Here is a 24,227-nt window from a genome sequence, read left to right on the forward strand (position 1 = left end):
TTATAGCAAATTCGTTTTGTTAACGTTAGCTTAACTAACAAGTCTTTTAGGATGAGGCTGTAAATATTAACTTACCTTGCGTTGAGAGGACGTACTCGAATGGCAACTTTCACGTTTGCCATGATGCCTCGAGATTTTTACGCGCAACTCAGCAGACGAGTTTGCAGGCACAAACGTGATTTGCGCACATCTTTCATTGCATTTCTGTCAGATTAAACTTTGGGGTTAAATTGTCATCCGCTGTTCACGCCATCTCTACCCGGGCTCATAGTGAGTCCAGCTGCTGCCTGTGCCTGCCCTGCCGCGCACTCCAAGTTCCCCCAAAACTCTCTGAACTGTCTGGCTGCAGATTGAAACTTCCTGCTAGAGTGCTAGACTGGCGAGGGGAGGAGACACTCCTCCTACTATGGGATATTCAAATATATTTTTCACTTCTGTTATTTTTTAAATTCACCCACAGTTATCACGAAGCAAACGTTTATCTCTAAAAAGCCAAGAACATAAAGTAGTATTTTTCCTTTCTGGTGAAGAACCAAATAATGTGATGGTGGGTTGAGTTCATGGGGTCCACCCGCTATGCATACAGTAGGCCTACATGGACAATTTGGGTCAACCTCTCACTAATTTCAACAAAACCAAACTCAATGGATTTTGTGTCCTCAATCAATTCTAAATGAGAGAAAAAAAGTAATTCACCTAAATAAATCCTACCAAAACAGACACTACAGATGAATTGGGCGGGGGGGTTATAGATATCACCATGAAACTTACCCAGTTGATTACTTACAGTACAAGACAATTGTTTTTTGGATTACAAGTTTTCTGAAATTTCATGTTTAATTGTGCGAATGATGCATACATTTGCTAGCCTGATATACAGCCCCATAAGAATCGCAGTTGTCATCACTCTTCATATGGATGAAGGATTCATAGGGGCTCGTTACCAGGCTATAAATATGCACTATTTGCATACATTTCCACAACAGAAATCTGACCATTAGATAAAGCCAGGTTCAAAATTCTTGTTTCATTTTTTGACATATTAGAGCCAAAGGTTTTAACAGAGGGAATTTTGGCTATCTCTTTTTATCACTCATAAATACTGTCAACATTTAATTTTTTTTTAACACTGAGCAAATTATATCTTGTCATTGATCCAATGGTCCTTCAAAGATTTGTCAATATAATCAGATTTGGAAGTTTTGGTGACAAATTATATTAGATGCTGGACTTCAACACTATACCCTGGGTTCATAAGGGTAGCGACCATTTTTATAACCACAAATGGCAAGCACACTCTGTTATTGTTACAAAACACAATGAAAGCTTTAACTAGAATACATCTTTATTATTAGAAATGCATTTTGTGACACCATAAAAATGTTTAAAATTAAAAGCAGCAAAGAATATAGCACGTTCAACATGAACTAAAAAGTATTACAAATGCAGTCTTGCATTCATGAAATAAACATGCAGTCACTAGTAGTGGCGGTCAAAGGCAGTGTGTGAAAAGTGTCGTTCTAAAATAAAATAGCCATTATTTTCTGTTTGGCCTCCAAACTAAACATTGCATTTTCCAGTCAATTTTTAAGAACTGTCTAGAGCAGCGTCTCTTAAACTATTGCTTGTCTGCGGGGTCCCCATGTGTCAATAATACTAACACATTTTCTGTATGTTTTAATGAGCCTAGGCGTTGAGACATTAATTACTCAAGTTTGCAGAGCCCCTGGTCTCGACATTGCCCTTCCTTCTGTCTTTGATACTAATCTATGGCCTGATTATGGTCTTGACTGCATTAAAAATGTTCTCGTTTCATATTTCCCACTTGAGAACATCATCTACTCTGTATCCAGGTTTCGATGAAATGCGGTTCTATGATCTAGGACACAAGAGCATCTGCTCATCCATGTATCCCTGGCTACTAATCCTGACTAGCAGGACTTTCTGCTTCCTGTTCATTTTGCACCTTTGCAGAAGAGCAGAGGGTGACGTCTCAGGTGCAGAACAAAAGTCTGAAGCTTGCAGAGCCTGTGCTGAAGCTGACGGTGTAAGAAACGCAACTGGCTGTGCAGAAATACCAGCTAGAAAAACTGGACAGCGACAACAGGTCCCCCATATGTCTTTTCCTTGAACAATAAACTCATGGCTGAGATATAAAACACTGGAGTGCTCACTGAAAAGATACCAAAGGATCATTATGATTTCATTATTTTTGTCAAGTAGCTCCCTCTACTGTCTGATGTGAGACCTGCAGCATATCCATGTGGCTTTGTAACTCAGGCAGAGGTGAGGAGGGGTTGATAGTCTGAGACTGAAGCTGGAATTTCTCGATCAACTCCTGAAATGAGAGAGAATGGCAGAGTGAGGGAGGAGGGAAGGAAAACAGTCAAACAGGCCGAACGACAGCAAGTAAAAGACATGAGAGTGCTTTTTTCTCAGGTTTTTTTCAGATTTTTCTCCCATTTTCTCCCCAATTGTACTTGGCCAATTCGCCCTGCTATCCCGGCAGTTGCTCCACCCCCTCTGCAGATCTGAATAGAGTTGTAGAATAGCACATGCTTCCTCCCATACACGTGCAGTGCAGCCAGTCACCAATCAAGTCTTTTCACCTGACAGCGAGCAGTTTCACCAGCAGGACATAGCGCGTGGGAGGATCACGCTGTTGCCCCCAGTCCCCCCTGCGCCCCTCCCCCCAACACCAGAGGAGGCACTAGTGCAGCGACCAGGACTCATACTCCACTGGCTTCCCACCCGCGGACACGGCCAATTGTGTCTGGAGAAACATCTGACCAAGTCACAAGTACCGCTGCTGGGAATTGAACCCGGGTCTCCACGGTGGTAGGTGAGTGCGTTTTACCTCTACAGTACCCAGACGCCTCAGTAAGTGCTTTTTAACCACACGTGAATTTCAGCAGAAAGCATGATGATGATGATGATGATGATGATTGCAATGAACAAGAAGAGACCACTCACCACTGGCAGGGCCAAACTTGACAGCTTCTTCCAGTGAGACATCACCTCTTCCTCTGCCAGCAGCCCTCTGTCAACCAGCTGTCGAACCAGGAACAGGTAGTTGTTCCACTGAAAATATTGCCAAATACAATTTTATTGACTATATCTACAACTAGACAGGGTGCGCTTTGCAAGCAAAATAATGTTTTTGTGCGCCCCCCCCCCCCCCCCACACACACACACACGCATGCTTCACTCCCCCCACGAGGTTTCCAGCGTCACATTTTATGTTGCGATCCAACCCTAGACTGGGTCGTAAGTTACTTGTAACAATGGTCTGCAGCGATGGCAATGCATATATACAGAAAGTGTCTAGGCATGTAAAGGCGAGTCATAAAAAGGTAGTAGCACAGTAGTCGTAATTCAATTACTAATCAAATTAAATTATATTAGTTGCAGCAGCAGTAGTACCTGGACGTCGCTGGTCCTCAGCACAGCAGTGACAGTCAGTGGAGCGAAGAGCAGGTGGAGGGGTGCAGAGGAACAGCAGTCTCTCTCCCACAGCTCAGCAAGCTGCTCCAGCACTGACCTGACTGCAGGCTCAGACCCTGAACCAGGACCCACAACATCCACACCGTCTCCACTGCCCGCCTGGAGACGCAGCACCGGCAGCTCTGCAGACACTGAGCAGACATAAACAGAACAAGCACTCAGTCTTTTAGTAAATTAACCCAAATGAAGATGTGGCTTGCAGCTCAACAACACAGTATAATTTGTAGTGATCCAACAATAATAACCTAAAAATAAATGCAAATATGTATAAAACACAATTGGAATCAGGAGGCCAACAAATTAAAATTAGTACGGTACTTAAAACAGTCGACACATAATACAAAAATGTACTGTACATGTCATAAAAAAAATTGCTCCACCTAACCTACTTTATTATTGTTTTATTATTTATTTATTTGCACATAGTAAAATCAAGAACAAATGATGGATGAAATGGATGGACCAATGGATGAAAAGATTGTGCAGGTGCAGAGACAAGAAACACTAATGGGCTTATGCGAGGTCTCTTACCTAAGAAACCAATATTAACAACAATTAAATACTGTTGTGTTTTTGGGTGTAATTCTCCTACATTGGACTTTTTTGCCTGCTTGCTTGGCTTTCTTCTTTCTGTATAAGCAGTGAAAGTTAAAGTTCACCCTTGTGGTGTTAAATCATTTCATCGAAAAATTAGAAAATAGCATAATAGCCTACATTGTCGATTAATCGCTTAATATATGTTTGATCGATTGTCGATTAATCGATTGTCGATTACCGGTAATCTCTTCTTTTTCTTCTCTTCACTCTCTCTCTCTCTCTCTCTCTCTCTCAAAAGTCGCAGCTGCTGTATCTAAGTTCTTCACAATAAAAATGCCTCTGTTAGTTTGTCAATGTAAGCTTGCCTTTTTATATGAATCAGCACTCAGCAGCAAATGTTTCAGCAACACGGCAAAAAAAAAAAAAACACTGCTCTGATATACGACTGAAAGCGATCAGGGGGAAATGGTAAAATAGCAGATATCAAACGGAAACGAGACAAAAAAAACAGAGAAACTATACTAAAGCTACAAAATAGCTTACAGCCTTTTAAAGACATCTTTCCCTGATTCGCTCGCACACATGCTTGTTTTGAAGGGGAGAAGCCAGAAACGTGGGGGGAGGGAGTCCCCCCCCCCTCCCCCCGACATACTACAGCAGCAATGCACTGCACGCTGCGGCTGCTGCGTCTCGCTGGGATCTGTCTGAATGTACCCTTACCTAGTTTGCAGGCCAGTAGGACCGTGGAGCGCTGCAGCATCTGCTCCGACACAGGGGTTAAGAACTAAGTAAGGAGATGAGAGGGCCAAAGAATGATTAATGACACACACAAAAATCGACAGCCTGACAAAGTGTTGTTTTGATGTTTTAAGTTAAAGTCATTCCCCACTGTTGCTGTTAAAAACAGACAGTAAAGTTCCTCCATGTTGTGGCTGCATCTGCTGTACCTTTCTGCAGGCCAGTGAGTGTCCCACTCTCTCCAGCAGAGCATTAAGCTGAGAGCCAGTTGGCAGCTCCTCGTCGGTCCTGGGGCCGACAGCGATGCTCAACACTTCCTACACACAATCCATTGACAATCAATTAGACTGTCATTCCATTTCCATCATCCACTTTTACTTTGATCAGAAATGTGCTTTAATATTCAGATGCAGATACAGGTTGTGATGGGGCAATGCAATGATATAATGTTGCCATAAAAATGGAGATGCAAACAGAAAATATGTGAAAAATATCTACGTTTGCTGTTAAATCTAGTGCGTCATTAGCCTGATATTCAGACTTCATCATCAACTTACTCATTTCCTCTTGTCTGAGATTGCACTCACTTCAGAGCATTTCTATGAGGGGGCGGGCTTCGGTCTTCCCTAATCAATCACTAGAGACCAAGTTGTCCATGGCAACCTAACCTCGCGTCACCAGGCTCTTCCCGAGGCAACCGGCCTGCACGGCAGGGCAAGCTAACCTAGCTAGCTAATGCTAGCCAGCTTATCTCCATGTTAATAATGTGGAGAAGCTCACTAGGATTAGCTAGCTACGTTAGCTTTGGCCACAGCTGTGTCTGTTTCTGTTGTGCATGACTGACAACAGCGTTCAATCAGTTCAATCAGTGCCCATGATTGGATTTGGAGAAATATTGTTTGCACATGGCGATGCCAGACCAAGAAGAGCCAAATCCACAACTGTGGAATGGGCGTGGCTTCGGCGGTCTGGAGCCAGGCTAGTGCGTCATAACAATTGAGTGTAATTTTAGTAGCTAGAGAGTGCAGTCAAACAATAAAATACTCATTCAAAAATCACAACAGCTACCTGGTACTTAAAACAAATGTTAACACCTCCTCTCACAGAAGTATACCTTTATCTCAATGAGGATGTCAGAGGGCAGAGAGGCCATGTGGCTGCAGTCTGGAGGGCAGGCAGTCACTCTCTCACCCTCCTGTTTTCTCTTGGGGGTGATGGGCTGCTCCGGGCCGGCCAACACATCCCCGAGCCCCTCCACATCCCCCGAGTCTGGAGGCGCTGGGCTGGCCAGAGCCTTCATCACACGATCAAACCTGCTCTTCCACTCCCGTCTTATTAGTGCTGAAGGTGAGAAAAGGTGAGGAAAAAACATCTTCAAGTCAAGCTGAAATGAAAAATGACTTTTTAACTATTTTAGATCACAGCCCTGGTCATACTTATTTAACAATGTATGCCAAAAAAGAATCACAAAAATCCAATTTCTTTGGTTTTTCACATCAAAAGTCAACCATGCTGAGTTCATTCATAACAATCTAAATCTACAGTGTGCTGACGTCAGGTAGTACTATCAAATTTCAACCCAATTTCAACCAATAATATAATGACATGACAGCTGTCAATCTATCTTCATGGCTAGGAGAAAAATTCCAAGCAGGCAACATGGCTGCCTACATGGGCAGACTTTTATAGCTCATAATCAGGGCTATTCAACTGGGGGCCCGCAGGCCAAATCCGGCCAGCCAATCAAGTCAGACCGGGCCGATGAGTTCTTAAAAAAAAAAAATATATATATATATATATATATATATATATATATATATATATATATATATATATATATATATATATATATATATAAAATTATACAATTAAACTTAATTTACTTATTACACCCGAATGGTTGTATTTCAGATGTGATGTAGCTAAAGTGAGCTAAACAAGTCAGATGCACTATAAATGTTTTTCAGGAGATGCCGTGATGTAGCCACAAGAAAGGTGCAATATTAATGTTTTTTTCAGGAGATGGCGATGTGATGTAGCTAATCAAGAAAGATGCATTATAAATAGTTTTCAGGAGATGTGTGATGTAGCTAGCTAGGTTCTAAACAAGAAATATGGTTAAAATGTTTACAGTAGTTTTCCTTTCTTGCTGCACTACAATGTTACAATGCTGTGACGTACAGTAGCTAAACACAAAAGATGCAATATTAATAGTTTTTCATGAGATACTCAGTATTTAATACTGTGCTAGGTTCTAAACAAGAAAGAATGTTTACAGTTGTTTTCCTTTCCTGATGCACTATAAATGTTTACAATGCTGTGGTGTAGCTCATGGTCAAGCAAGAGAAAAAAGTAAATATTGTTCCACTGAACTTTGGACATGACATGTACCAACAAAATATGTGCCAAGCCAGTCAAGCGACCCACTTTCCCAGCTACCTGTGATGTTGGCAGACAGCCAGCTGCAGGCTTTCTCTGTTGCAAGACGTTTAGTGATGTTTTCAGACGTGGTGAGGACCTGCAGAGAGATGTAGCAGGTCATAAATAAGACGCATCACCTGCAAGAAGGCATCCAGTACATTTCTGATACGTTTGTTCTCCCTTGTTAAATCTGTATTTGTGTACTTTGTGTAAAGCAATTTGTTTGTTTGAAGTGTTGACATTGTTTTGTTATTTTTGCAGACTTACAGCAGGAGAGGTCTCGTCAGGCAGCAGGATCCTTATGGCTTCAGGACTCTTCTCACTGCAAAACCTGCAGAATCACATAAGTATCATGTAAGTAAGTAGTATAATGTATTCACATTGCTTCAGCAACTAGGTAAGGCTATCAAAAGGAGGTTAGTACTAATGGCCTATTAAATCTAAGGATTTGCACTGGAATGATATGAGGGGATTTGAGTGGTGACATGTACAAGAAGCTGTATCACCTGTTGGCTCTTGCCAGAGCCTCCATGCCTCCGTCACACAGCTGAGCGCAGATGGAGTCGTTGAGTTTTGGAGGACTGCACTTTGGAGACTCCAGTCCATCTCTCAGCATCTTCTCACCTCTCTCCACCAACTCACTCACCAACGTGGCTCTGAGGAACAACCATACTTAAATTTAGACAAATTCACATAATCAATCTACACTTTCTTTGCATATATTTATTATCGTTGTACATAATATAAAGCGTGTATATCTATAGCGTTTAGAGGTTTTTCTATTTTATTATTTCATAGTTTGTACTTTATTTTACTAAAGTATTTAATATTTTACTATTTCTATCACCTAAACTACAATGTAGAGGATTCTGCACATAAGAATTCCACTTGCTTTAATACTTGCAATTGTGATGCGCCAATAAACGCACATACACATGGTTTTTAACATACAATTTTGGCAAATTCAGACTGTGAAAGGTAGGATTGTCTACAGTAGCAGCCACTTCGGCAGGTAACCAACCTGCCATTGTGGAAGTCCTTTTCGATTTGAAAAGGTCATTTGGCTGGTGAAAGTGAAACGTTGAAACCGTGAAAGTGAGTTTATTTGGAAATCTATGATATACTGTGTGTGCAGTGGACATCCAAACACCCACACCACACAGAGCCCTATGATACCAACTTCATATGCTTGACACAGTTGGATCCAACCCTCTCAGCTACAAACTCCACAGTGCGACGCAATGATGGTGGCTGGTTGTGAAAGAAGGCTTGCTCAAGGTCCACCTTTACAAAGAGAAATTTGTCACATTCATAGGATTGATTTAAATACTTGCATACAGGCAATTCAATGACCTAATCCATATCTCTTCTCGACTGCCTCTCACCTGTAGCTTCTGCTGTGACCTGTTGGTAGTTGGCGTATCCCTGAGCTCAGCAGAAGTGGGAGTGATTTTGCGGATAATTCCTCCACTCTTGGCTGTGCTTCCAGACACGAAGGCAGCGAGAAGCTTACGGAACTCACCTGGACAGATCAAAATAAAGGAGCTAGGCGCTTATGGAACTCACCTGGACAGATCAAAATAAAGGAGCTAGGCGCTTATGGAACTCACCTGGACAGATCAAAACGAAGCCAAAACATTGATCCAAAGTTCAACAAAGTACAGATTCTGTACAGTCCTCAGTCCCACAGCACATTTATGATGAAGATGTATATTCAGTATATCTAATAATTAATTAACAGTTCACTCTCTGGCTCCCTGGTTGATTTGCTGCCTTAGGGGACATTCACACCAAAAGCGTTTTTGGAGCTGCCATCATCTTTCTGCAATTCATTCTCTATGTAAGGATGCGCTAAACGTGCTCCTCTTTCAAGGAACGCACCTGGCGTTTAAACGCTGGTTGCGTCTCGTTTTTTTGGCGGAGCGCTCTGGGCGTTTTAGAGCTGAAAGAGTTGAAGATTTGGAGGAAAAGCGTGCTGCTCGTCTTTTCACTCCTCCTACCTTTTCTCCTCCCAGAGGGATCCTCAACCTCCGCTGCTGCCAGAAATGGCAATAATCCGGCTTTCATGTTGTCAGTGAACAACAACAGACAAAACCAGCTGGCTACCGTCCATGTATTCGTTGTGTCCTAATCTGTGCTGCGCGCGACTGCAGGGGAAAACAAAACAAAGCGCAAAAAAAACACTCCGTGCGCTGTGTTTTGTGCACAATGGAAGCGCTCTCAACATGTTTTTCATAGCGTTTTGACTGAAAAAAACACTTTTGGTGTGAATGTCCCCTTACTCACTTCCATGGAGTACACAGTAACAGACTGCTGCGAGTTAACATTCACAGGTGCACTGCTTATAACAATGTGTTATTATTATGAAATCAATACGATGGGACTGTCTGTGCCCTTTTGCATAATTTACCTTCACTGGTGTTCACACCAGTTAAAAACACATGAAGGAATAGCTGAATATAAGCATGAGTCCAGACTGCGGTTTGCCCTTGGCTCATTTTGTTTTGCTAGGCTTTCCAAGTATGAGTACCTGCTGGATATCAAATGTCAACATTCATCTCCTTTTACCCATAAAACCTTGTGTTTGAGGTCAGCTGCTGTCATTGGTTCATATTACATGTACATTCTCTCACTCCCAATGAACTGCACCACAGTTTGTCTGGAAAAGGACCAAGACATTTCAGGCATCTCTGTGTGGTTACTTTGTGTGTACCTGAATTCAAATGGCATTGTTCTCACCTGCCTGGACTGAACTAAACGAGTCACTCCTGCAGAGATTGAATAAACTGTCCTAAACTTGCTTGGTGTGAATGTGCCCTTAATAATGAATGCCAATGAATATCATTATCAAAGTATCAAACCCCATTTCCCACTCACCCAGAAATGGACAGCATGTATAGAGAAGCTGCTGATCCACCAGGGGAATACAGTCCTAAAATATAGAAGATAAATCTCAGTATGCAGGAAGAACAACCTGTGGGAATTGTATGGATAAAATAACTGTTGGAATAAATATTTAACTTACAAGTCCCGGAGTACTTGTCTTGCTGTCTTCCAGTTTTGCAACTTCAGTGAAGTCACTGGTGAAGAAAATGTCCTCAGGAATCACTGGGATCTAGAAGACATGCAGAGTTAAATGACTCACAGTGAACTGGTGAGTAAAAGTTATTTTGATTCTGACACAAAAAGTGACAGTTAATTAGTCCATTACTCCATCTCTCACCTGAAAAAGCCAACCCAATACAGCCACCATTAGCAGCTTGTTCAGGTAACACACTTCTCCACATGTGCCCAGCAGCATTCCCCTAAAAGCACAACAAACATACTGAACATATTGTCAAAGAGGGCCGACATCAGTGCAAAAGAAACAATGTGTCTGAGGTTTTATACACACAGTTTTACTTTAGGAAATGTTTTAGGTTCGCTATATTTTAGCGAACTTTGCAGTGACAGTTTGCAAAAATAAACAGTTTTTCCACTGACAATGCAGTTCTGCCGGTCAGCGAGGCCAGCGTGAACTGAGTTACTATCCGTATGAATGAATCTATACATACCGCTTGCTGAGTTAAAAACGTCACACGTTTTCGAAGATGCATCACATTAATTTCAGAGTACGGTAATGTTCTCTGTCCACGGCTGCAGCTAAACCTTTCATTGGCTTTCAAACTATTTCCAAAACCAGCTCCATGATAGTTCAAAGGTCAAATGTCATCACAAACACCAGAAGTGTAGATCTGATTATTTTCAAGGAACAAAACTTGGTTGGTTGGTTGGTTGGTTGGTTGGTTCTCAAAGTCTTTCAGGTCAAGGACCCCTAAAGTGACACAAATTAGACCACGGAGCCCCATCTAATAAGATTTTGTCCCAGGGTTGCCCATCTGATAAGATTTTGTCCCAGGGTCCCCCATCTGATAAGATTTCTGCTTTTAGATGTTTTATTACAGAAAGTTTATGAAACCCATGACCAAAATAGCCATACATTCTGTCATTGTGTTACATATGGATGGAATTATAGTGAAAATAAATAATATATAAATAATATTCCTCTTTTTGTGGGGACCACCTGGCACCCCTGGGGGCCCCCAGACCCCACTTTGAGAACCACTGAGCAATGGGTGAGTGGTACACAGCCAACCAGAATTGAGGATTGTAAAAATAAAATAAAATAAAATAAAATAATATAGAATAAAATCAAGTAAAAGTGAAGGAGTCATAAAGGGAGAGTGACCTGTACAGGAGAAGCAGCGTGCCCAGTGCAGTCCTGTAGCAGAGCAGCAGGGGGCCAGTGAAGTCCAGCATGGAGAGGAACTCCACTAGCCAGGGCACCGTCAGTACGGTCCGCCTCCTCTGCACACAGCTACGCAGAACCGCACACACATCCAGCACTGGAGCACTCTGAAGGGGCAGGGGGAGTGATGTGATTTGATTTGCATGTCCAGCAGTAACAGCTTGTTTGTTTGTAATAAATGTAGTAGAACTTGGTAGTTAATTTGACGAGTGATAGCCACCAATGGCAGAAAAGAAAACACAGAAAAGCTGCCGGGAGCTAAAGACACTCAAAACTTCATCAAGAGAAAATTCAAAGGAAGAATATATTGTATAGTATATATAGTAACTGGCAACACTGATCTGTAGAGTGCATTGCAAAAACAACAGAGCATTGACCACTCGCTTATCAACAAGGATGTCATCAGAGAGAGAGAGAGAGAGAGAGAGAGAGAGAGAGAGAGAGAGAGAGAGAGAGAGAGAGAGAGAGAGAGAGAGAGAGAAAACCTTTGGAGTGGGGACAGTGGACACATGATAGGACAAACCAATGAGTGCAAGAAAGTTTGGACAACCAAAGGAAAGTACAAGGAAAGTCAATTTAATGTATATTTTTCTGTCACTGTTAACTTACCTGATATTATCTCAATTGTCCTAATGTGGTAAAACTCTGGGGCTGGTTGCACAAAGCACCTTAAGTTAAGATTTTCCTTAAAAGCAGAGTTATGGTTTCCTTAAAATAAAGTCTGTTGCACAAAACAACATTAAGTCTTCTCCTCAAGGTCTCCTTAAAATGTTCACTCAAGTATTTAAGGTTTGCTCCTTATCTTGGTCTTAATACTTAAGAAGCTCCTTTACTGTTGCACAAAAGACCTTAGCAACCAAAGTAACGGGGGGGGGGGGGGGGGGACTAAGGTACCTCTAGTTTCAAGTTTATGTGGATCCCCATTAGTTACAGCAATGCTGCAGCTATTCTTCCTGGGGTCCACAGAATAGACATACAGTATCAGTAAAAAACATACAGCTTATATAATAGGCAGGCATACAGCATACATATACCTACAAAATTAACACATTCACTGCCAGCCGTTTTTTTTTTTACTGTAGGTAGGTTCTGCCAGAGGGTTTTTTTGAGGATTCTGGCTCATCTTTCAAGACCCGAGGATTCTTTTCTGCTAAGATTTTGTGAACACACAATATCTCAAAAGAACTAATAGAATGTGTGCTTTCTCTGTCTAAAAGAGTTAGTTTGTAGAGTTAAAAAAATTATTTTGAGATAAACGGCTTTTTGTGAAATTCGATAGAACAGTCACTTTAACCATTCATTTTCGGCATCAGTAAGACGTCAGACATCTAAACAATAGTTTTGAACAGTAATTTCCTCCATAACAGCAGGAAACACCCCTTTCCTTCAAACTCCTCCCTCCGTGTGTGTTCTTCTTGGCTGCAGCGAGCGTGTCTGTAACCTCGCGTCACCAGCTCACTGCTTTGCTGCTGCTGTGCCTGTCTGCCTGTCTGCCTGGCGGCCGCTGTGCAAGTCTGGATCGGCTCGCTCGTTTCTTGTGGTTTGTGTTGAGAGCTTTGATGAAGCTTTTGCGATTCTGGTCTTATTTATGCTGCGTGTTTCAAAGTGTGTTCCACCCGTAATCTATTATGCAAATTTGCAATCCCGCACCGCCAGCAATCAGCGCGAAAACGAAAGCGTTTTCCCCCATCCATTTTCATGAGAATGGCTTCCTCACACATGCTTTTTGCTTGCCTTCCTCTAGTCTGGGAGAGCACTGTCGCCACTTAGTGGGTCCGTGGAATGGGTTGTACACGTTCGCTGGCTTCAATATTTTTATAGGAGACGTGGGGAGCGTTGATCCACGTCCCACCGTCAAAAAAAAAAAAAAAAAATTTTAAGCCGAGATAACTCGTCATTGGCAGTGAACCGTTGGATTCTGTAAGCCGAGATATCTCGTCAATGGCAGTGAACGTGTTAAAATATCACAAGAAGACAAGCTTCTGATCAATTAATCACAGCAAAAATATGATTTCACTTTTCAGACATAGTCCAAGTTCTTATTCAATCAATTTCTCCAACAACCACTATGAAATAATTAGACCCATACATAGCCATTTACATACAGACCTATATAGACAGATAGACTTAGACTTATATAGACTTAGAGATAAATTATTATACAGAATTAAGGGAGTCTTTTTAACACGAATATTCCTGATAAATACAAGGAGTGAGTAGAGTACGGTAATCTATTTTTGACACTTAACCCAGCTAAAACCATTGTGCATTTTGGCAACATTTGTTCTATACTCACAACGTAGCGCTATAGAACTTATTCGCTAACCCTGGACGGCACCATATTGTTGACATACCGTCCTGCGCGCACACAGAGCTGCAGCTGACAACTAACAGCCTTATTGTCGTTTCTGTTCCATTACAAAATAGCGATGCTAATGACACCAATAAAAACCCCACAGTTGTTATTTGTATGCTGCCGTTAATGCCTGTAATAAATAAACAAAAGAACGAGGTGAACAGACTTTGCTGTGAGGAGCTGTCAGAAAGTTTCACCTGTCTCAACTAACTATCCACACACCTCTCCTGTGCTGCTGACGTATCCCCAGTCTCGCTCCCTTCACTTCTGAGGACGGTAGAGATAGAAACAAACCGCGGGGACTTTATTGCTGTCATTACTACAGCCATGCCTAACGCAGGTCACCATCCGAACACAATTGGAACGATACAGGTAACGCTAACAGCGGCTAGCTTCCTATAAACGCTGCTCCACATAGGCTGTCACTTGAGAGCTGCTGCGGTATGGCGACAATATGGCGACGCCGGCGGTGGGCGTGCCAGTACGTGACTGACGTCAATCGAATAAGGTCTATACGTGCTGCTTTGTTTTGTACCAATTGTAGCTTTTTTAGCTTATTCATTGCTACATACCTCTGGCTCTATTCTGAACCGCAGCTATAGGCTATAATAACTTACTAAACGTCACCAGTTTGGTTTTCTTGTATACTTCTGCAATTTCTAGGCCTCGGCCAACTTTGTGAGATGATAGGTTCTTTTAGGCAATATGACAATAAGTAGAGGGGGTGCGCGGCCCCCACGGAGAAAGCACACATGGCGGTCTCCATGGAAACAGAAGAATTTTACAGTAGAATTTTACTCAAATCTCTTCCAGTGCAGTAAACGTCTCAGCGTTTTCCTTAACAAAGGAAACCTTTTAAGGATGTCTGTGCAACACCCTTAAGTATATTCCTCAGCTGAGGAGAAATCAAACCTTAAGTATCATACTTAAGGAGCAAACTCAAGGTGCTTTGTGCAACCGGGCCCTGGTACAGTATTTAGTGCAAATAATGCTTCACACTGTTTTTTTTGCCAGATCTATTTCCCCCAGCCATGCCTGTGTGGCATATTTGTTCATAAACATTTATCTGTTTTCTCACCTTGCTGCGGAGGGCTACTGCAGCCTCCTGTATCTCTCTAGACGGTCTGTCAGATGTTTGGTAAGGCAGAAAGGAGATGAATCCCAGAAACTTGGCCAGGAGACGAGTCAGGAGCAGAACCGAGGAGAACCGCTGCTTCTCATCCTGATGGGGCGAACAAAAGCGGGAGATAAAGAAAAATAGAGAGAAATAAGTACTAATCTGTTGTTAGTCCTATTGCTGCCATAGCTAAAGTATTGTATTGTTATTGTTTGAACACGCCAACGATAAATACGGAAGTTACGTATGACGCATGGCATAGTTTTGGTGTGATGACGTGTAATTGGAGTAGACACTCTCATTGCAGTAGTTTTGGAAACTGATTACAGAGATGTGGCCATTACGATGTCTTGCGTTAACATTTACTTTACGCACATTGTCCTGAAAACCAATCCTCCCAGAGGTCAGAGGTCAGGGCCAGCTAAAGGGCAGCGCATTTAGAGCTGGAAGAGATTTCAATAATGTCTGCTCGTCTGACTGCCACATACCTGTTGCTCCATGTCCCCCTCTCCCCCCTCCTCTCCCTCCCCGGTGGAAGCAGCGGGGCCCACGATGGACACCTCATCCAGCTGGAGGAGCTGCTGACACAGGCTGTCCTTCAGGTGCTGGTTCAGCTGGCAGCTGGGACACAGTGTGTAGCACATTTAGGTCACAGAAGGACAACAGATATAAACACCTGAAACTTAGAACGGCAAGGCCTACTACACTGATGAGTGGCCCAGTGATGCAGATTTTGACATATGTAAAATAAAAATTCAATCTGATCTTCAAGGATTATCATTAACTTGTTTCTTTGATAGTAAACCACCAAGACCACCATTAATCGTACTCAAGCTATTTAGCTTTTTGTCCGGTTGTCATAGAAAATAAGTTTAATTTAATTTGGAAAGGAAATATCCACCAATTTATAGTTATGTACATTCTCAGCCAAGTTAAAACAACTAGGCATTTATAGATACTAGGAATCTCGCACGCGGCCTTGCCCGCAACTCGGCTGCTGTGTGGCCAATGAGACCAGCATCACTGATGATGTCAGATTTATGACATCACTGATGTCGTCATCAGTGGGATTTATGACATCACTGATGATGTCACAGTGGGATCAGGGATTTATGACATCCCTGATGATGTCACAGTGGGATTTATGACATCACAGATGATGTCACAGCAAGGTTTATGACATCACTGATGATGTCACAGTGGGATTTATGACATCACTGATGATGTCACAGTGGGATTTATGACATCTTGGATGATGTCACAGTGGGAGATAGATAGATAGATAGATAGATAGATAGATAGATAGATAGATAGATAGATAGATAGATAGATAGATTTTTGAATGCCCAGTAGCATTTCTTTTATATGACAGTGTTATTCACGCTATTTGCTTGGAGACATCATCTCACCAGCTGGCAGTCTGCAGGAAGTCCCTGAAGAACTCCTGGTGTCCAGGGAAGGCTGGGGGAGGGCAGGGGCCGATGATTCCCTGGGGCTGAATGAGACGCTCCTCTAGGCGCTTCAGACGGCCCAGGCTGTCAGCTCCCAGCATGCCAAGCAGGTCAGCGTCAGGGGTGTCCCCGGGAGAGCCGCTCACACGGGGGCCTTTACACATCTGGAGAAAGATGGATTTGGGTTCCTTACTATGCCAGCTCTGTGAGCATGTGCCATGTGCTCGTTTTCTTGGGGTATGCTTATTCTTTGAGTTTCATCCTACACCTATTGTGCGATTTTGTGTGAGAGATGCCACTATCTACCTGAACAAGCTGCTTCAGGAACAGGCGGGCAAAATGGGAGTGGTTTCCAGCAGAGGTCAGCTGACTCACCATTCCTCTAAAAGGAGACAGCACAGAGAGAGCATAAAGCAAAGCTAAATCTTCTATCTATATGAAAGGGAGCATGTGGGCAATGTTTGTTTGTCTCAATTTTTGTCACAATGATTATGTCATAGGAGGCATTGTGACATCACTGATGATGTCATCACCATACGGCTCACCTGGCGTGATCCAAGTCTCCACAAGAGATGCCAAGTTGACATGTAAACATAATTTACACCCTGTTTTTAGCTGAAATCTGCACTGTAGCCAGGTGCTCAAGGAATAAATCGGGAACATCCAGCTGCACATATGGCTTTTCAGCCTAAGCAGGGTGTAAATGACATCTTCTCAAGTCAACTTGGCATCTCAGGGCTTGTGGAGACTTGGATTATGCCAGGTGAGCAGTATGGAAGCTTTTTATGCATGTAGTACACTCACTGACTGTTGGCAAGTACCTCATACGAACCCACATCAAAAAATCTGAACTATCCCTTTATACAGAGTTTGTCATTGCCAATTAGTTCATAGTTCTAACTCTTTATTGTGCTCCTAAGCATTTCCATTTTAAATCACACATTGTCCATGAAAAACTAAAAACTTTGTTGCAAACGAGCCACTGGACTGACCTAATCCTGCTCCCGAGAGCAGCCTCAAAATTCCATCCTGGTTGTTTGTGAAAGTCATCCCACTCTCGCAGCGCCTCGTAAAAAATATCCCTGTGAACAAAAGGACAAAAATGTCATTGAGGTGCACAGATGTAAGATGATCAGTGGTCCTTCTCATTCAGCACTTTGACTCTGTTTGAGTCTGTTTTCTTTCTTTTTTTCCTGATTTCCCCCATTTTCTCCCCAATTATACTTGGCCAATTTGTGTTGATAGGCAGGGAATCTACCGCTACTCTAGTACCCGGACGCCCTGTTTGAGCCTGTTTTGAACTATGAACCCTCCTGTGCGACCATAAAGTCTAGTAGATCTACTGTAGCACAGCACTGTATTATCCAATCTGGCATTTGAAAATAACCTGATTTAAATACTTGCCTAATCGCTATATCACATTGTTTCAACTTTGTCACACAGACTTTTTCCTTTAAGGGCTGTGTTATACCTTTGTTTTTTAAAGATATGGAAGGCCTTGTCACTGCCGAAGTTAGAGCGGTTGTCAGTAGCAGGCTGGAACGGGACTGAGTGGATGAAAGTGGAACCTGAAGCAGAGAGCTGGAAAGCAAAAGAAAGAATACAAAACCCCTTAGCTAAACAAATAGTGTAAAGCTGTAGACCTCAGTTTCAAAAATGTATACCTTCTGGTAGCTTTAAAGTACTGTTTTAAACTGAACATCAAATTTGAAGTATTGCGAACACCAGTATTGAAATACAATACCCAGGCCAACATATTAGCTATATAATATTACGTTTGTTACCTTGGCTGTGCTGGTGTCCTGGGCCTGAGTCAGGCGGTCCTGGAGAACTGGGGAGAAAGACGCCACTCTTTCGTTCTCTGCCAGCAGACGCAAGGTGCACTTGTCCAAATGAGCTATCAACCTGACACACGACAAGACACGGCTCTGAATATGAATTTCAAATACAGTCAGACCAGAGGAGCACCAGAGTCACATGATTTATTTGTGAGATTATTTGTGAGTCAAAACACAGAAAACAAGGGACTCACTGAAATTGATTCTCCAGCACCCTCACTGCAAAATATACACAGTTGTGTACTTGTCTGAGATAACCTCTCTCCAAAACATCTGGAAAGGTGAAACAGAGCAGTCCGTTTTCATCAACAATCATTCAATTAAAATGGAAGTTGCCTTGAAAATCCTATGTTGCATGACTATTCTTGATATAATCAATAACCTGATAGGCCTTTGAAAGAGATATTAACCTGGTTTGACCACACCCGCACTTTCTTCATCTTCATCAGAGGTGGGAGGGGACCGAGATGTTAGCAGCTGCATCACAAAGAAAAGCTCCACGAAAATGTTTGGAACCAGGTTTTCTGTGAAATGTGGAAAAAGAAAGACGAAAAGGTTCATTGCCTTCATCTTTAGAGGGACTTAGGCTGGCAGAAATCAGTGTCATATTTTAAACAATTGCAGAATATGTTTTAATACAGACATATTTGCAATTTCTTTACCCATTTTATTTACTGTTTCTTTCTGATCCTGTTTTTATGTCTGACCATTTTGTCTTATTGCCTTTATTCATTACTTTCTTATTGTATGTAAAATAACTTTGCAATTGCCTTGTGAAGTGCTGTACAGGACAGGTTAAAGTTTATTGTTCTTGAATGCAATGGGCAACCACCACAATTCCTATTTCATTTTTTTTACTAGTCTGTGGCACTTTATGTCCCCCTTGTGGTCATTTACCGGAAATGCAGGTGCAGTACAGCTCTGCCAGGAGATCCAGTTCCGAGGCAAAGGTGACTTTGGTGGCTTCAGGACAGGTTGCCTGCATGTCTGGTGTAACTTTAGATCCCATCCTAAGGCCTGATTTTGTTGGGGTGCAAGGCTCCAGAGAGGATGGCAGAGGAGCGCAGACCTGCTGGGCACGCTTAGTCCTGAAAACAAGTATACAGAGAGAAATATAATACATACTGTATAACCCATGTACTACTGTCCAAGCCTAGCTTACATTTCCCCCAATCATTTTGCAATGCCTGCCACATGCAATTGATTTTTTTCATTGTTTTTAAAATACAATCTTTACAGTGTCAAACAGAATGAAATTAACTGCTGTCTCACGTAACAAAGTTGCCCCAAAATATTTCTGTCTACAACCTATGTTTACACTATGACATGAGCGCCCTCCAGTCTAATCCAATTAAAGAGCTTGCAATACACTCAATTTGCTCACACTAAGGTAACCTCGCGTCACTACAGGTAGGAAGACCCACCTCGTGTTCCGGTGGTCTTTCTGCTATGTGTGCCACAGTGTTTTCAATCCCCCATTTGACCGTTTTGACTGGTGTGTCAGGCGGCGATGCCATTATTTGGTTTTACTTGTTTGTTTTTTAGCTTTTTGGGTAGCTAGATACTCGCGTCGGCCATGTTTTCTGAACAGAACGAAAGGGTTGAGCGGAATTGTTTCCTGGAGCACAGCTGCACTTTGGTTCCCGGTGGATGTCGTGGTGTGTTCCGCCCATAGCCGGATGACACGGAACAAGGTTTCTGGCCCCAGACTACACTAAGACACAATGAAATACGATAGGATAGAACAGACAAGCTTTGACAAAACCTTCATGATGATGGATTATCTAGCTCAGCAGTTGAAGTCTGTGGAAGTCGTTGCAGACGGTAGAAGACTGGTAGAATGGTGCAGGTCACAGGTACAAGTGCATGTGCATGTGTAAAAGTAGATTGGTTAATGTCCACTTACTTCTCCCTCTTCAGCAGCTCCCTCTCTTCCTGCAGGCTTAGAGGACTGGCCACTGTCAGAGACGCCCCTGGGGTCTCTGCTGCTGATGGGGGACTGGAGGGCTTGCTGAACGGGGTGGAGGTGAAGCAGGTCTTTGGTTTGGAGTGTGGCCGCTCTGCACTGACCGGTGTTGGGTTTATTCTCCTGGACGGTTTGGTCATTCTGAAGGAAAATAGAAAAGAATTAAAGAGACATGAAAAAAGGTGATCAAATGCTGAATTCTGACTGAGAGAACCTCAGAAGCACAATGTCATGCTACTCTCTGTATTGGTGCTGCTGCAGTACACGGGTCATAAAGCTACGCTAGTACAGCATGTGGCTACCGATGAGCAACAACCTTGTAGCTTAGCTTCCATGCAAATAAAATCAGAAATGGGGCAACTATCATCTAAAAATGTCTACTAGTCTACCGGTCTCTGGTCAGTGGTCATACAAATAAGTTTAGTTTGACCAATCCCTCTCAAGATGCTTGCAGTTGAATGGAAATATACGGAAACACATGCATGCCAAAACATTGCATTAGGTGTCCATAAAAATGATTTATTAATGCAACAGTGAGAGTTGTGTGGACTCACGCAGGTGAAACAGGTGATGACCCAACAGGAGGGAAGTCCTCCAGGTTGTTGAAGTTGAGCTGAGCCGCAATTGGAGGTGAAACCTGCTCGCTCATCTTACTGTACCCTCCACATCCTCCCGGTCCTCTACCCGACCTCCTACCCCCACCCTCCCCGCGCCCAGTCTCCTCATTATGGGGTCCTCCTCGCCCTCCTCCATGTCTTCCTTGTCCCCCCATGCTGCTGCCGCCGCTCCTCTTACGGCCCTTCTGTGTTTGCAGGCCAGGGCTGTGATGGAGTTCAGGAGGGGAAACCATGTAGTCACCCAGACTGACCCTCTGGGCAGACCGACGCTCTGAGCCGGACTGTCTGGGGACGGGGCTCCATGCTGTGGTAAATGAAGGGCTGCTAAAGGCACTGACACCACTCAGACAGTGGGACCCAGACTGGCTAGCAGGATCCCACTCGGCTCCGGGAGACACAGAGGGGGTAGGGGAGAACAGCTGGACCCGGCTGGCGCTCCGGGGACCAGGTCCACCTCCGGCTGACCTGCAGCCTCCCCTCCGCTCACTGAAGAAGCCCTGAGACGGCGCAATAGGCCTGGGCCGGCTGGGCGTCTTGGCAGGCGTGGCAGGTCCGTGGGTTAGGGCTTGGCTGCTGTGCTCTCTCAGGAAGTTCAAAAGGAAAGGGACAAATTCTTGCTTTTGAACTTCCACCAGAGGCTCACTGAATGACACCCTGTCACCCTCCTGTTGGAAGGGAGGCATGAATGTAGGATGGCTAGCTAGCAGCATGTAGCATTAACAAAGCAATAGGAATTAAATGGCTCAGATGGTCAACGCTAGCTATTCGACCCGTGGAGCCAAAGATAAAAGAAAGAATAACAAGGTCAACAAACGTTACATACCTAGATATTGTTTGCAGAAAATGGCAAGCTAGCTAGCCTAACAGTAACGTTAAACTGGCTTAAATCTGCCGACCCTGATCAACACAGATGATGGTAACAAAGCAGGCAAGTTACCATTAATTGCTTTTACATGCAATGGAGGTAATGCTATTTTCTTGACTTGTCAACAAAGCTGCCAGCGTAGCCTCTGGTCTGTAAACTCAGGCCAACCCGTACATGGCTAAGCTCACTAGCTTCCAAGCTAAAAGTTTTGTTTACATTCATTGTGAGCAATGTCATCTCATATCCCATACTATAAAAACGCTAGCGCATATCAAATGTTGCACCCGTGTGACTTTTAACAATTTCACACTTACCTCGACATTTTTGAGCCAGTTCAAGGCCGTATTAATATCGACTTTATTTTGTAGAAGCGATTCCAAAAGAGCCGCCATCCTGGCTAAGTGTAGCACTGGAGGGAAAGGGGTGGAGTCAATGTGTGCGCATGCGCGTATTCCTAATGACGTATAAGATAATAAAATTATATAAAATAATAATAATAATAATAATAATAATAATAATAATAATAAAGGTAATAATAATAATAATAATAATAATAATAATAATAATAATAATAATAATAAACGATGACGACCATGAAGAAATCTATAATCCCACAATTTGGCCATAATTTATAATGTGGCCTCCGGAGCCAGTACAGAGCACGCCCCCTAAGTACAGAGCACGCCCATAGGCGAGAAATAGAGAATTAAAATAATAAACATAACCGTTTAAATTGAAATGTGACAATCGTAATTTTTTTTACTAAATCGTAACATTTAAATTCTTAAAACTTAATAACATTAGCCTACTCACACTTCAGGAGGCTTGAGTGTCTGCCTCTAGCCGGCTGACTCTGTTTATATTTTAAAAACTGTGACAGCTCACTAAACTTTAACACGACATGTATATATTATACATCAAACTCTTGAGCTACTTCTGCTCTCACTCAGAATGTCAAAATATAAGCGATGTGATTTATAGTTTTTAATTAACGTTTGTTTGGCCCAACTCATACTAATAAGGGACTGTTCGTTATTTAGAAGGGAGGGTCACTGGAGGGATTTGGGGCACTCTGAATTAAAAAGCTGTGACCCTTCTCTGACCGAAATATATTTTTCCTTGAACCTCCACAAGCGATTGGAAAAATATGATTGACCCTCCCCGACAAAATGTTATATATGACGGAAGCGGAAGGCTTGACGCCTGCTCTACTCGGAAAACCCTGAAATATAGCCTACAGAAGAATACCTGCAAACATGATTATATTGTTGGGGCGGTGGGTGACTTGCCCGGCTGGTTCATCTTGGACCCCTCGTGTGGGACCCCATGCACAACATCTCTTACAAGCACATTTATGCAGATGGTAACACCACATTATAATAATTGTCAATATTATATGTATGCTTTTCTTTGTTTTCCTTTCCGGTGTCTGAGCTTGTTCATTTGTTTTGTTTTGTTTGTACATTGTTAAAATTGAAAATAAAAACACTAACACATACGTAAGCTCCCATCTCCCATCATAAGCTCCCATCATACTCTAGCCAGTGGAATAGTCGGCCCATGACCAATAAAAAAGTCTCTAAAGTTCTGAGACTAATGAGTGAGCCCGGTTTTCATGATTTGCATTCAATTTTCTGCCTGTATGGCATTGGCAAAAACACAAGCAGTATACAAATAGGCTGTCAAAGAACTACTGCTAGCACTTTACATTACAGCTTAGTAACAACATGATAATAGGGGTAATTGTGTGATAATAAAGATGTAATAATTATGATATACAATGTATATAGAAATGTAAAAGCTGTGTTTCATCTTAAAAACTACAACAACCACACCGCGGATATAGGCCTCCGGCAACAAGTGAGCAGTCGACATGCATGTCTGTCCAGACTTGGACGTTTGAGGCAAATTGGAAGAAATTCCGTCAAGGCATTCTTGAGATATCACGTTAACAAGCTTGAAAATGGCGTTTGTGAGGTCACAGTGACCTTAACCTTTGTCCACCAAAATCGAATTAGTTCATCCTCGAGTCCAACTCGACGTTTGAGGAAAATTGGATGAAATTCCGTCAAGGCGTTCCTGAGATATCGCGTTAACGAGTGGTGTGTCTCCTGAGGTCACAGTGACCTTGAACTCTGACCTTTGACCACCAAAATCTAATCAGTTCATCCTTTTTTTATTTTTTTTATTTTAAACTTTAACAATATATATGAACAAAAATGAACAAGCTCAGACACAGTAACGGGGAAATAAACATACATATTAATCAGTTCATCCTTGAGTCCAAGTGGATGTTTGAGGCAAATTCGAAGAAACTCCATCAAGGCATTCCTGAGATATCGCGTTAACGATCTTGAAAATGGCGTTCGAGAGGTCACAATGACCTTGAGCTTTGATCACCAAAATCTAATCAGTTCATCCTTGTGTCCAAGTCGATGTTTGAGCCAAATTGGAAGAAATTCTGTCAAGCCGTTCCTGAGATATCGCGTTAAAAAACATTGGAATGGCGTTCGTGAGGTCACAGTGACC

The 24,227-nt window shown here is 42.6% G+C and overlaps 1 protein-coding gene across 1 annotated transcript; it reads right to left on the reverse strand.

Moving 5' to 3' along the window:
• Positions 1–1,404: 1,404 nt before the first annotated feature.
• Positions 1,405–22,090, reverse strand: cdan1 (codanin 1; the record flags this gene model as incomplete). The annotated part of the gene is made up of 28 exons (XM_083632813.1): positions 1,405–2,338; positions 2,974–3,081; positions 3,424–3,635; positions 4,762–4,825; positions 4,989–5,096; positions 5,894–6,120; positions 7,219–7,297; positions 7,468–7,531; positions 7,707–7,856; positions 8,381–8,484; positions 8,586–8,722; positions 10,078–10,132; positions 10,226–10,315; positions 10,424–10,505; positions 11,429–11,595; positions 14,923–15,066; positions 15,450–15,582; positions 16,371–16,576; positions 16,719–16,794; positions 17,405–17,494; positions 17,884–17,993; positions 18,197–18,317; positions 18,445–18,523; positions 18,661–18,774; positions 19,148–19,338; positions 20,157–20,357; positions 20,771–21,498; positions 22,013–22,090. The coding sequence occupies 28 exons, from the start codon at positions 22,088–22,090 to the stop codon at positions 2,216–2,218; spliced, it is 4,041 nt and encodes a 1,346-aa protein (XP_083488939.1). The 3' UTR covers positions 1,405–2,215.
• Between the last annotated feature and the right edge of the window lie 2,137 nt (positions 22,091–24,227).

Source organism: Poromitra crassiceps (genome assembly GCF_964638095.1).
Source record: "Poromitra crassiceps genome assembly, chromosome: 3".
Taxonomy (NCBI): Eukaryota; Metazoa; Chordata; class Actinopteri; order Beryciformes; family Melamphaidae; genus Poromitra; species Poromitra crassiceps.